Source organism: Heliangelus exortis, chromosome 2 (genome assembly GCF_036169615.1).
Source record: "Heliangelus exortis chromosome 2, bHelExo1.hap1, whole genome shotgun sequence".
In the NCBI taxonomy this organism is placed as follows: domain Eukaryota; kingdom Metazoa; phylum Chordata; class Aves; order Apodiformes; family Trochilidae; genus Heliangelus; species Heliangelus exortis.
The window spans coordinates 79,309,526-79,323,387 of record NC_092423.1 but is presented as its reverse complement, the minus strand read 5'-3'; the positions used below and the strand labels follow the sequence as shown (position 1 = coordinate 79,323,387).

The 13,862-nt window shown below is 39.8% G+C and overlaps 1 protein-coding gene across 1 annotated transcript; it reads right to left on the bottom strand.

Annotated features, from left to right (window-relative positions):
* Window positions 1–4,816: 4,816 nt before the first annotated feature.
* LOC139792830 (carboxymethylenebutenolidase homolog) lies at window positions 4,817–12,844 on the bottom strand. The gene is made up of 6 exons (XM_071736682.1): window positions 12,621–12,844; window positions 8,939–9,152; window positions 8,176–8,283; window positions 6,165–6,307; window positions 5,660–5,751; window positions 4,817–5,086 (listed from the first exon to the last, which is right to left on the bottom strand). Exons 2-6 carry the CDS (start codon window positions 9,142–9,144, stop codon window positions 4,907–4,909), a joined length of 729 nt encoding a protein of 242 aa, XP_071592783.1. The 5' UTR covers window positions 9,145–9,152; window positions 12,621–12,844; the 3' UTR covers window positions 4,817–4,906.
* Window positions 12,845–13,862: the final 1,018 nt, after the last annotated feature.

The window sequence follows — 13,862 nt, the reverse complement described above, 5'->3', positions numbered from 1 at the left end:
GCCTGGAGCAATCCAGCATGTGGTAAGTACATTTTCATGTGATGTCCCCACACTGTGCGTCATAACCATTCCTCTCATGTGGTCTTACAGCTTCTCCTCACAGGCTGGCACCTGGTGACCTCTTGCTGTTCATCCTGTGAGACCCCACTGTCAGCATGCTGCTTTTCTGACTAATTTTTCCCTTCAAGTTTTCATTGTGCTTCTCCCCTTTTCTTTCCTCTATAGGGAATTCAAGACTGCTGCTACCTACATGCACTTTCCTGGTCCCTTGGCTTCTCCTCACAGGCTGGCACCTGGTGACCTCTTGCTGTTCATCCTGTGAGACCCCACTGTCAGCATGCTGCTTTTCTGACTAATTTTTCCCTTCAAGTTTTCATTGTGCTTCTCCCCTTTTCTTTCCTCTATAGGGAATTCAAGACTGCTGCTACCTACATGCACTTTCCTGGTCCCTTGTAAGCCCTGCTGTGTGCAGCCTTTTCCCAGGGAATCCATCATTAACTGGCATCTCTAAAAGTTCTAATAAATCAGCTCAAAGAAGGGAAATCAGCAAAGGGTTCTCTCTCACAGTTGCACACTATGTAACCTGCACTGAGACAGGTCAGAGAAATGCAGAGACTTACACCAGTGTTGTGCATAACATATCTTCATGCATCACAGACATGTAATCTCTCTAGAAGCTTAATTTTTAAAGGAGGTTTACATCCTAAAGGACAAACTGGAAACTACTTCATTTCTCCTCAAGTGAAGAAAGGTTTCCAAAGAGTTTATGACCTAGGAGGTCTTCTCAGTAGAATCTCTCAAGCTTAGTTTAATTTCTTGTTCCTTTCAACAGGAGGTAAGGCACTATAGCATCTTTTCAAACCTAACTAACTTTTGGTGGCCCCTACTCTTTCACCTCTACCAAGCAGTAGGTGGTCATACACAGAGCCTTTTTTTACCCTAATTCTGGGAAGTTGTTTATTCTACCTCTGTCACTACTCTTAGTTGATCAAAATGGCACTGTTTGCTTGTTAGCAGGAGATAGTCTGTCTTCCCATTTAAATGCAGTCACTGGAACCATATTCCTTGGTCTCTCAGGTCCCATTACTAAAGTGAAATGCAGCATGCTGGCTATAAAAATCAAATGCACTCTTCAGTGCTTAACTATTTTTGTCGGGAATACATCTTAAACATCTATCTGCTTCTAGATTGTTTAACAAATTCAAAAATGCATCAAATAAGATCTTTAATACGCTTCCACTACTCCGTCTCCTCTTCATCTTCTCTGCCACAAATGTATGTAACACGGCAAATTATATTAAAAGCAAAGCAAGAAAACACAGTGACCAACAAAACAAATCCCTCCAAATCCTGCCTCTTTACACCAATTATGCTCTTTTCACAGGACTATGCACTCTGGGTTGATACATGGAGAGGCTCTGAGCACTGAGAACTGACCCCTTTAGGGACATCTCTCAACACTTCCTTCTTTTTGAACAAAGCCCATCTCCTGACCTTCTGCAATCAACCACCACATAATGTCCAAAAATGCAACAGGAATTTAACTTGTCGGTTTTACTGCAGCTTTGCCAGCATTGCAATGATGCAGAAGTACCTTTTCCAAATTTTAGGCTAAGCAAAGGCACGAGACTCCAAACTCAACAGACTTAGGACAACTGTCCTACAAAAGTACTTGCTGACTGTCCTCCTTTATGAGCAGTTCATCTGAGCAGTAAGCTGACACAAATTTGTTGAAGTAAAAGACTTTTTTCTTTTAAAATAAACAAGTTTTGAAGTAGGTGTTAAAACACAAGCTGCATTTAAACAAAAATAACAATATTGCCAAGATTTAATAAAGATTTAATAAACAAAAAACAACATTTTGCATCATTAAGTTTTTTAAAAAACATATTGACTTGAAGAATATTTACAAATTATTTACAGAAAGAGGTAAATCATCTTGTACTGTTGAGGGTATCCCTACAAACATGCCAAAGTTCATAGCATAACCTTTCTTTGAACTTAGTGAATGCCTAGTAAAAAACGCTAACTAAAGTGATATGAATGCAGATTTTGAAAAAGTGTGTATGAGTAGTTCACAGAAGGGAATAGTAGACATGTTGAGCAGACTGTGAACTAAACAATTTTTTTCTCCCTTGGACCCCATAGAACTTGTCTGGAACAGCTAAAATATGTCTAACTAAAAATTGCAGGAACCCAGGATTTAAAAAGTTGCTTATTAATTGAATGCTAATTTTCACCCATTAATTAGTCACCACAAATATAATGAGCAGAAGGTTGTTAGTTTAGGAATCTGATTATATTTCTATTTAGATCAGTTTTTTGCACTTGCAGGTGAGATCAGCTCTTTGCATTTGTGAAACTTCAAATGAAGTACAGCTCAAACATGCCTGCAGCTAAGACACATGAAGGCTTTAACATATGAACTGCTCAAGTTTGGTCTCCACCGAAGAAATCAGCCACATTACCATTTCTTTCAAAGCCTTATGAAGTATGAATTTCATCAAGACTTTAAAATACCTTTTTTTCCCCAAAATTATTCGCTATACATAACAGTCTCACAATTTTAGACACTGTCACATTTGATCAAGCCCACACAAGATATATTTACAGCCCAGATATGGCATTTCCATTGCCTTGGTTTACCCTTTTCAGAATGGTTTCCACCCAAGTCTCTACTGTAACAGGGGATTCACCTACCTTTTAATGAGCACTGGTGGTGCCTGGATAGCAAAAGTTCAGATTTACTAGTTGCTATTCTTTGAATGATATTACTTCAGTGATAAATATTTGCACTGCTTAAGGTGCATTCCCTTTCAATGAGTTTTAGTTCCCTAATGTCATTTTGCACTATTTGGCCAATCAAGTTTAAGTTAGAGCAAATTGCAAGGAGCTGAACTCAACATTTTGAAACTAATACAGTTTATCACCGTTAAAATTCCCTTAACCAGCTCAGCTCATTCACCTCTATTTATATTCATGTGTATAAGAGAAGAGATCTTACTCATGTTGAGCAAGCATAAATGGAATACCCCCAGGGTACAATTCAAATCATACTTCATCCAACTCATTGGCTTATCAAGTTCTAATGCTATCGCAAGGCAATCCAACTTTGCCACGTACGGCAGATAAAATGATAAACATTCCTTTGAGTGAAATAAAATGCAGGCTGTGACAATGTTCTATCACAACCAGGGCTCCCTCTGATTAACTCCAGAGTCCTAAAGAGGAGGAGATACTCCACCTTTTATCACAATCCAGTGCCTTGCTGCATGCAGAGCCCACATTCTTTGCTTGCTACAGCTCCTAGGAATCCGGATTTCCTCAGACAGGGATGTACCACAACTGCAGGATTCGACAGGGACCTCTCAGGATGTTGAACCATCATCTGGAGTCTAATCTGCCAAAAGGCTTCTTCGGGACCATCAAGGAGAGGGGCCCCATCTTGTGGACATTTTCTGGAGCGAGGGTGGGTGCCAAACACAGCACTTTGAATGGAGTGCTGGAAAGCCAGCTCTGATCATCAGCTGCATCCACCAGCACAGAGGTCGCTCACCTAACCAGGATGGAGAACTTAGGAACCTGGAAATTCATCAGGGACCCCAGAAACCGTGGCACCCGTGGCCACATGAACAGCAGGAGGTCCTGGATCCCCAGCAGGGCTGGGAGCACCCTGGGGTGCCATGCCACGCTAAGTTCATTCACAGAACAGTACGGGCAGGTTTTCACACCCCTCCTGTAAAAGCTGGTTGCAAGGCCTGCAGCATCATCCCACTCCTGCTGTCCTACAGCTACAACACCCACTCCTTAGCTTCATCTAAGGAGGCTCCCCACCGAATGTTTATTTTGAAGAAGCTGCCTACTATTTGGAAAACAAACAGGAAAAAGCTGCTGCATGTGTAATGAATGTTTCTAGCCGGCTTCAAACAGGTTTTTCACACCAACAAGGCAACTGGCATTTTCCACGACAGGACAAGCTACAGCAGACACACTGCTTCCCCAGCTCCCTCAAATTTACATTTTGCTGATTAGCAAAAGCTTCAATGTGCTTGCTCCCCATCTCCTACAAAAATGGTGTTCTATATGTGCTGCCTTCACAAACCCCCCACAACTGGAGGATTTTTCTGAGGTCATGAAGGCACAAAGGGAGAGGAGTGGTGTCAGGGGCCTGGTGCTCTCCTTGGGGTTCCGCAGGAATGCTGCAGGATCAGGACCTGGACATTTGGCTCCACAAGATACAGGTAGTATCTTTCCACAGTTTTCATGCCTGGATTACTTCCACAGCCAGAAGGGTCTGGTTGTGTTTTTGTTCATGTTGATGAAGGAATACTACGAGTGCCATTCTTGACATTGCCAAGGGAATACCTGAAGGCTGCCATCTAACAATCATTCCTTCCTAACTCTTTGACACAGCCAAGTGTTTGTTTCTCATGTGGGAAATTCTGCACAGAACAGCAATATGTCGGAGACAAATTCTTTGTAGTAAATAAAAACAGTCTGTATACAAAACTAGGGTATTTCTCTGTTAGCACCTACAACCACCAATCACCAGACTAAAATAAATCCAGAAGTTTCTCAGATAGGGTCAGGATGAAGTCATGCTTGCCATAGGCAAATGGATAAAAAAAATTTCCTTATTATTGCTGTCATAATGCTGAATAATGAAGCAAACACAAAGTAAGATAAATTCAATCAACTTTTAATGCCTAATCATTCTTTAGTCCAACTTCAATTTCACAATCTTTTGTAACTCTAGTAAAAAAATAATTAAGAACTATAAATTAAATTATCCTATTTTTTTTGTGACAACCAGTTTTTAAAACCAGTTGGTTTTCCTTTGACAGGTTTCTTGTCTAAAATTTAATTAATTCCAATACTTGAAGCCTAGTGTTACTTTATGCTTTTGTCAAACAAACATTTTGATCCAATCCAGCATATCCTTTCTAGCTTCTTCAATATAAGGTTTATCATCAGGCTTCATATCTTCTGGCTTCAACTGTGCAAACCCATGGACTTGTCCAGGATAAACTTTAATTTTATATTCAACTTTACAGTACTGTTTCAATTTCTCCTCCAGTAAGGTAATCTGCAAAAGAAAGCATTCTTCCATTATTTTGTAGCTTTGCCATTCTTGCCTTTTCTCATATCACCCCATCTTTGTCTTTTCTTGATCATCATGCTTGACAGTCAACTTCTGTTGCTCAACAGGTGAGAAAACACCTCCAGAATATGAGATTGAAGCATTTTTTTTTAACATACGGATAAGCCTGAGAACCTCAATAGTTACTGCAGAGATGATTTCATAAACTTCATTGCTGTAAAGAGACTTCTTTTCAGAGTCTTAGGTTTGTAACCTCATTTTAAGCTTTGAAATTGAGAGACGTATGTTTGGTCCATACCAGTTGGATCTCCCTGCCCAAATTCACAATCTGATTGTCTAATCACTCAGAGACCATTGACTGGTCTGTATTGCATTCCTCACCTTGAAAAAGCATCTTTGAATAACCTAAGCAAGATATGGGGGAAGTTAAAATGTAAGTAAAATAATCCAAGCTGTCTGATTTTTTGTATTTGAAAATGGTTTCTAACAAGCAATGATTTCTGCATTGGATAAAAGAACTATGGAAAAAGAAAAAGCATTATCAGTACAACAGCTTACCTGATCATAGGATATAGTGTGATCTTTCTCACCAAAAATGAAAAATGTGGGGTTTAGTAAATTGTATCTTTCTTCAGAGTCCCTAATTATTCCTACAATGTATTTAAAAAACAGTCTGTTAGGGAAGTCAACATTCTTGCAATAAAAATGGCAAACAAAAAGAAAATATTTCTATTTAGGTTTACCAATTAAATAATTTTTTTTAGATCAAGACAGTTTCTATTCACAAAGAAAAAAAACATTTGGAAAATATATTTGTGCACTCTCCAAGCACTAAAAAGAAGACTTAAAAATTTCTGTGCAAAAGAAAACATTTTTTTTTTCTGGTTTCAACCATTCTTAAATTTTTATATCACTACAGCACATTGCTGAAACAATGATAATTAAAATCTGCAACTCACCTTTGAGTTGAGTATTTACAGAAGCTGTCAAAAAGTGATAACTAGATTTACAAATTAAACATAGTTGTGTGAGCCCAGGTAAGTTTTCACATGTTCTACACTACCATAGTGAGACACCCCAGTGGTTAATTGAGGATTTTTCAGCATCAAGTGATGTACTGCCATTCCACCCCAGGAAAACCCAACGATACCAATCTTCTTTGCACCGCATTGTTCCTTTAGATACTTCAAGACAACATCAGCTTCCCTAAGACATATAAACAAAAGTAAACTAAGGAATCTATTGCAGAGTCAACACTTGAAAATTTAAGAAGTTAAAAGAGATACATGATTTTTTTTCTGAGTCTGCACTCCCTATCATTTAAAATAGCGAATACTTAAAATCACATTTCAGCCTGGAGTAGTGACTTCAGATCTTAAATTGGAGTTAACATCTCTGGTCCTATTTAAGGTAGTATAGGTGTACATACTTTAATACTTACCTGAATTGTGACCTGCTCCTTTGTTTTCAAAAGAAGCAAATTTTTAATTGAATCACTTTGTCTAGGACAGGGCAACTAAAGACAAGACATATCTGCAAGTAGAACAACATCTTGCATTATGAATTGTAGGAATAGGTAAGCTTCACTGTGCTATCTCTACAGAGTCCACCTATTTAGATAAAGATTTATTTTTACTATGTCATTCTTGTTGGATGAGTTGCATGACTAAAATATGCAACCAAGCCAACATGCAATAATACTATACTAAAGCAGCAATTACTCAAAATTAAACTGTCAGTAAAGTTTAAAAATAAAAAACAGGTATTGCATGGAGTATTGCATACAAAAAATATGCATTTTGGTTTTAATATAGGGCAGAGCTGGTAAAATTCTTTTTAATTGCTAACTTCTTAGGTATCAATAGTTTTATCTTTTTTATTATCTACTGAGTCTTAAATTAATTTTAAATGCAGACAGTATATAGTAATACCTATATTTTCAAATATTATGCATATTAGTATGGTCATCACAGGCTTGTTTAGGCTGACAAAAAAACAGGACAAACTGATATGATCAGGAGATTGTGTCCTAGGCCTGTAGCGTGTGCACTGTGAATGGATGAGGTATCTTGCATCTGATTTATTTGGAAGGGTACTAAGACATGGGTGCATTGCATTCTTTAACCTCTGAAAGAGCAATGGATTTGAACTTGAGAACAGCTACAAGTGAATTCTCAAAATACAGCCCAGGCCTGTCCCTGAGGTCTTAATTGTTTAAGGCAGTGCCCACATATCTGCTCACTCTTTGGAGTGGGATATTTTACAGGTGTTAGTCATTTGTCTTTTTTAAAAAATCAGTGACAGCTTCTGCAACCATATGGTCGAAAGCTGTGCTGAGAGATGGGCTGGGAGCTGTTGAAAGGATCAGAGAATACTTGTGCTTTAAGAAACAGTAGCTGAGTAATAGGGTGTTTATGCCTCGCTTCTGAAGTTTGAGGCTGTGGTGATAGATGCTGAAGAAAGAGTAATGCTTCCCATAATTCAGGGAAGCCTTTTTAACAGGCACTGCTTGGCTCTACAGAGAGTGTGCCTTGTATCTCACATTGAGAGAAGCAGTTTAGCTGATCAGATGTACCTTAGGTTTGGAGCAGTCCTGCAAATTTTGATCTAGTGCTGCTCAGGACAGTATCATCCTCTCCTATAATCATCTACAAGGCAGAAAGCAAGATGGGCAAGTGACAACTGGCAGAGAAGACAAGCAGCTGTGGAAACTTTGCTCCCTTGTCTTGAGGAACTGGAGGCAGAACCAACATTTGTGGGTGAGAGTGCTGGGTATTTCATAGCCTGTGTGTGAAACACTGGTTTTGAGCCTGTGCAGACAGTGTGACATAGTTAGAAAAGGGCCCAGGAAACCAAGATGGGGAAAATAAGCATGATGATGGACAGATCAGATGATCCTTTTTAAATACCAGCCAATCAAGTGCCCAGAGTCATAGGAAAAAAACACCCAAAATAAACAATTGTGTGTGTGCAGCCAGCGTGCTTTGCTGTGAGATGCCACTTTTGATATTTCATATGGATTTCCCTCATTTGCTGCATGCTTTTTAAAGTTCTAGTATAATTATTAATCTTACTTGTCTACTTTCATAGGATCATGGTCTTTCAACCAGTCAGCAAAGTCAGCCCAGTGATCAGTACTCTTCCATGGTTCTGTCCCCTTGAAGAAATCTGGGCAGATGGTCCTGTGTGAGACATGGAATCAAGTCAACTTCCCTGTCCAGGTGGGAAGAATCTGTGGGTGTCTACATGTCTCCTAATTATTTTTCTACTCCAGAGTACACATCTACACAGTTATTATATGAATCATATTTTACTCATCTTGTTCTATCTATCATCAGAGTTAAAAGTATATGTCTTTCTATGGAAAAAAAAAACCAACAAAGAGAACCAACAACACAAGATTTCATCATTTCCTTAAACACACTTAGTATAAAAGTAAAGGGATTAAGCAACCCCCCCTGCTTCTATATAAAAACATATATATCATTACTAGTAAAAGCTAAATAAAATCTTCAAAAGGTTTGGTTCCAAAAACCTTGTACAACTTTTAAAATAGACATGAACATTCACCCTTTAATCACACTTCCACATAAGCACAAACACTACCAGTTTATGACTTTCCTTGTGGCTTTGCAGTCAGGCAGCCATTTTTAATGGGTCAGTTTTAGTAGCTGTGGTGCCTTCATGGGAACATTTTGCCCCTTTGTGTTCTTATTTGCACACACGAAAATACTATGGTTGCCCTATGTGTATGGGAGTCCCCATATGCCATGCTTAGCTTTGGGCCTTGTGATCTATCCATACATTTAAGAGGAAGAAGGAAAAGCAGTTGCTTACATGTATCCATGACTAGCAATCAAATCGACTATGTATCTTATGTCTGGAAACAGCCATCCAAATACATCATGAACCACAATCACAGCTTTGTCTGTGAAAAAAGATGGTGTACAAACATATGCCTTGATGTGCTCAATTTGTATTTCATGTCCAAGGCATCCATATTGTGACCTTCTTCCAGTATGATACAGGAAAGGATCAGCCATTTGGAAACCTAAAAAAAAGGTGGGGAGAGGACAGCAAGAAATTCAAAATAGTTTGTTAGCATGCATTTATAAGAGCAAATAATGGCAAATATGATTTGCAGAAAGCAGTTCTATAACTTTTGTAAGCAATATTACCGTCCTTGTCTGAAAGGAGAAAGTAGACAAATGCAAAAGCCATGTCTAGTGCACAATGTCTTAGTCCATTGTGTGTTACTAAGCAGAGAGTGAAGAGATATACCAAAAACAAAGTTAAAAAAATAAAAAAATCTTGTTCATATAGATTCTGACTCATTTCACAGTTGTTTAGCTCCCATGCAATTCTGTCAGCACTAGTGTAAAGCATCTTCACATGTCACTCTATCCCCAGGCACAGAGCCATCACAGGTGTCTTCATGGGGCATCCTATGCTGGTTTCTCTGAATGATGTGATGGGTGAGCACTCAGCTGTTACAGAAAAGTACAGGAAGTGTTTGTTCAGTGCTTCTCTGAGTGCTGGCACCTGCTAACTGATCTGTGCTTTTGGTAGCAGCATCACAGCAGTTCTGGAAGGAAATGCATGGTGTGCAGTTGGTGAAGGACTGCAGTATGGATTTATAAATTAGATTTCAGTGCCTTAAGCCTGTATGGCCTTGAAAGAGATGAGAGAAAACAAGCAGACCTGCAGATCTCATTCAAAATAAATGTGAGTATTTGGTTTTGGCCTTTCTCCAAAAAGAGCAATTCCAGACAATGAGCCAATAGATGTTTTCAAGAGATTAAAGGAAAAAGTTGTTCTGACTTTCTGTGTCAGGAGCTTGGAATGGACGCTGTGCAAAAAGTAGAATGTGATCCTGTAATTAAAAGCAGTGTTATAATGCACCTATACAAAGAATTCAATTAAGTCTCTGGGGGCAGTGTTAATAGTAGCATTTCCTAGCCACATTCTGACTTTGAAACTGTCCTTGCAGATGCAGCACATGCACAGACATATACATTACGAATGTCTACACCTCATTGTTTCTACACAGCCCACCATTTCTGTTTGCATTGGATGCGTACTACAGAAAACTATCTAGTCTTCATGGAAATTCAGCAAATTCTGGTAAAAATCTATACCTTCCTGAGGCCTCCATTAACCACAGCAGTGGAGGGTTACATTTCACTAAGTAATGAGAAATTCTGCCTAGGCAATAGGAACACATTTGGAACCATGGTGCACACAGACCTGAAGAAGAGACAGTCGATGGCACAGAGACTCGCTGCTTGCTTGCACCTTGCACCACACTTCCCAGCTGGCATGATTACCACAGGCTTAGTAACAGCATCCAGATTTTATATGCATTTAGACTGCCTTTTACCCAAGATAACTAACCTTGCCAATGTATCAATGAGATACACTGAGTCAATGAGAGAGACTGTTCTTCCTCATCCTCTCCCAACCCTGAGGCTGCTGTGACCAGATCTGGCAGGGCCAGTGCTGCACTTGAGAAACGGTGCTTGATTGCCACTGTAAACCCTGGCTGATAAAGTGTGGTGTAGAAATACAGGAACTGGCCCCGAATGTGGCCTTACTGCTAGAATCAAGCTGCTTCAGAAATAGCATAGGTGGATGATCTCATGTGGTGAAGAATTCCCTGTGCTGATAACACTGTGAGCTGATTACATTTGTTAGTTGTTCTCAGTTGTTCTCCCACCTGCCTTGACATCCCAATGTCAGAGCTGGTGCTAGGAAGCATAAAGGTGCCTGATCTTCCAAACGAAAACCTCCATTGTTTTGACATTGTATGAAAGTGGAAGCTGTAACACGTGTGGGAGAATATGTCCTGGTTTAAACCCCCAGTAATAGGCCTGAACATGCTTGAGAGATGTCTGCTCATGCCAAAGAATTTCTTCCTCTTTTTTTTTTTTTTAGCCAAAGATGAATAACCTTGTTGAAGTGTAAGAGACTGCCTGGAGAATTCATAGGCACTCTCAGTGATAGTGGACACCACTGGCTTCTGAGATGGCAGCCACAATCTTACCTCACTAAGGTAATTTTTCAGAAGGGCACAACCTACAGTGTCCCCTTCAAGTAAGTAGTCTTTAGGAGGCATTAAGCTTCGCAATAGTTGTGAAACAGCCTCCTGCCTATCTTTCAGTTGCTTCCCAGAAATTATTTCTTTGGCCTGTCTTGATTTATACCAAGCCAGCTGGCTCTCCTCCAGGCATCAGGCTGTGGAGAATGTTAGTAAATAGTCAGCCACACCTGGACAGCTTAGAAATCTGTGATGGGATCCTGTTCAGCCAGAAGCTTTATTCATTCCCGCCCACTTTGACACATGCAGCATGGTGTGCTGAAGCAACAAGCCAGGATATTTCCTACCTATCCTGTCTCACCTCATTCCCTTTTCCCTCCAAGTTCAGCCATTACACTTTTCCTTTTCCTGCTTTCCCCATGGCACGGTTCCAAGCAGGCAGTATCTCACCTTTACACCCCGCTCCTCATCCCTCTGCTCCAGCACAGAAGAGATACAGGGCCTGACACAAAGCTAGGAACAGGGAATAAACCAATTCCTGCTCACAGGGAAAAGAGTGTTATCCATCCTTCTCCTTGTTAAGAGAAGGCCTTCTTATAGATTCTCCCTTCTCATCAGTGGTTCTGCTCTTCATAGGGTGTCTCGATACCACTCAGCTTTTGTGCAAGGAACAAAAAACCTGCTAAGAATTATTCACTATTATCACAAGGCAAAGGTGGGCTCCTTTGTGTGGTAGGACAAACACAAACTGCTAGATTTTTAGGGAGGAACAAATCACATGTTTAAATCCTGATGAGTCAGTTCTCATTAGGGAAAAAGAAATCCCTACCTGGGTGGCTGAAAATCTTTAAAAAAACAATTAGGTAAAATGGGGGCAAAGATATACTAAGGATAATCCTCACATCTCAGAAAGGGAGTATAAGCACGTTATCTCAAAGTGCTGTGATGTTTGGCAGGAACCTGGACTAGTGATGTCAGTATGTGACATCTCTGCCATTTCCCTGGGTCCAGTGATAACGCCTTAAACTCCAGCAACAATTTTTTTCAATGGTAAGTGTTCCAATGGACAAAAAAAGGAAAAGAATAGGAATTAATTCCCATAGAGACAAAATTAATTCTTATGGTCCTTTAATATGATCTTGCTGCTGATGGACATAAAATGGTTATCAGTGTCCTCAGAACTATTGCTGTGGCACAGCTTGCAATAAGCACTCAAAATGAAACTCAGGCATGCCCAAAGTTGACACTCTTTATCTTAACCTTATCCCCTCCCAAATACTTGCCTTTGTGCATTTTTTTACTGAAACCAAAATACAAGTGTCTCCTTAAAGGAGTGGGTTTTGCTGATTGTTTCATACCTTTTCAAAGAGCTATATCTAATTGTTCATCCATTTCAGATTTGTCCCTTTCAGCACAGTTAAAAGTAGTTATCCTTTCTCTGCTGTCACCTCAGTCCTTGTGGACCAGTTTGCCATCACATACCTGGAGTACAGGATCCTGTTTTAGCCCGGCTCACTGCTGCTTCTCAGAGAGGTATCAGCTAGATTTCTCTAAACAGAAGAAGAAGAAGATCAGTTCTGCTAACAATTTTGCTCTTGCTGTTGTCCATCCAGTTTTCAGGTGCTCTTCAACTCTTCTGCAGACTTTGGGATTGGGAGGTGAGGAGGAGAGGCTTAGCACAGGAGTCATCCTGGCCAGAAAGGGTGGGGACAGATAATGTGGAGAGGCAGGGTGCAGCAGGCTCCTCATCAGTTACCTTTCACTCCACCTTTTTTTCTTTATTTATTAATTATTTAAGGAGTTCAGAAAGCAAGATGTGCACAAATACTACATTGCACTTATCTTTTTTAATCTGTCTGAATATGTGTGATTTCTAATTAAACAGTATAGACAAGTTGAAACAAGGTTTCTGAGTGTTATCAGCACCCTTCAGCACACTTCCCACTTTCTGGGAACATTTCCTTTCAAGACCTTTACACCACAAAGCAAATGATGTGTGTGTTGCAGCCACTTAAAACCCTGCAGAATCTTTGCACCTCAACGTTTATAGCTCAGATATTTAGACTCAGTGGTCCATTTGCTGATGCATTGTTCAATTCAGAGATGCATTTGCTCATGCATCATTCAATTCAGCAATGCATATAGTGTATTCATGCACTTTTATTGTCCAGTTTGTACCAAATTTAGATTAATCTGGCCTGGCAAACTTGCAGCACAAAAAATTAGAGAAGTTTCCCTAGCACACAGATCAAACATTACAACCACACCCACAAGTATTCCCAACAAGTCCAAAAGTGTTTCAGAATATTTTTGATTGGACTTGCTTTCAACAAGTTAGAAACATTTGAGTCTGAGCTGGTTGTTATTGATGGTGGCTCATTGAAATTTTCCATTCCTATTTCCATAACAGACCTTGTAAGCAAGGAACAGTGGCTTAGCCCTCAGACTCAGGTCTACTGTAGCTTTCATTTTCTCTGTGGTTTGTGTATGTGTGTGTTTGGGAGGGGGGGGGGGAGGGAATAGAGAGGGAAGAGAAAGACAGGAACAGAAAAGAAGGAATGAGAAAGACAAGAGTTCAAAGAAAATGACAGTCATTTCAAGTCAAAGATTATTAACAAAAATTTGATCCTAATTGTATATAAGAAATAAATCCCACAGTCACTCTGTAGATCCTCAACAGCACTCTGTGTGATGGTGACCACTGGATGTGGTCATGGTGCTGAC

Excerpts from the sequence above, each read along its gene's own strand:
- LOC139792830 (XM_071736682.1), bottom strand. The coding sequence starts at position 9,144 with ATGGCTGATCCTTTCCTGTATCATACTGGAAGAAGGTCACAATATGGA. Across the intron at positions 5,752-6,164 it reads CACTGGGGTGTCTCACTATG|GAATAATTAGGGACTCTGAA; the intron begins GTAGTGTAGAAC and ends AATACATTGTAG. Across the intron at positions 5,087-5,659 it reads ACACTATATCCTATGATCAG|ATTACCTTACTGGAGGAGAA; the intron begins GTAAGCTGTTGT and ends TTTCTTTTGCAG.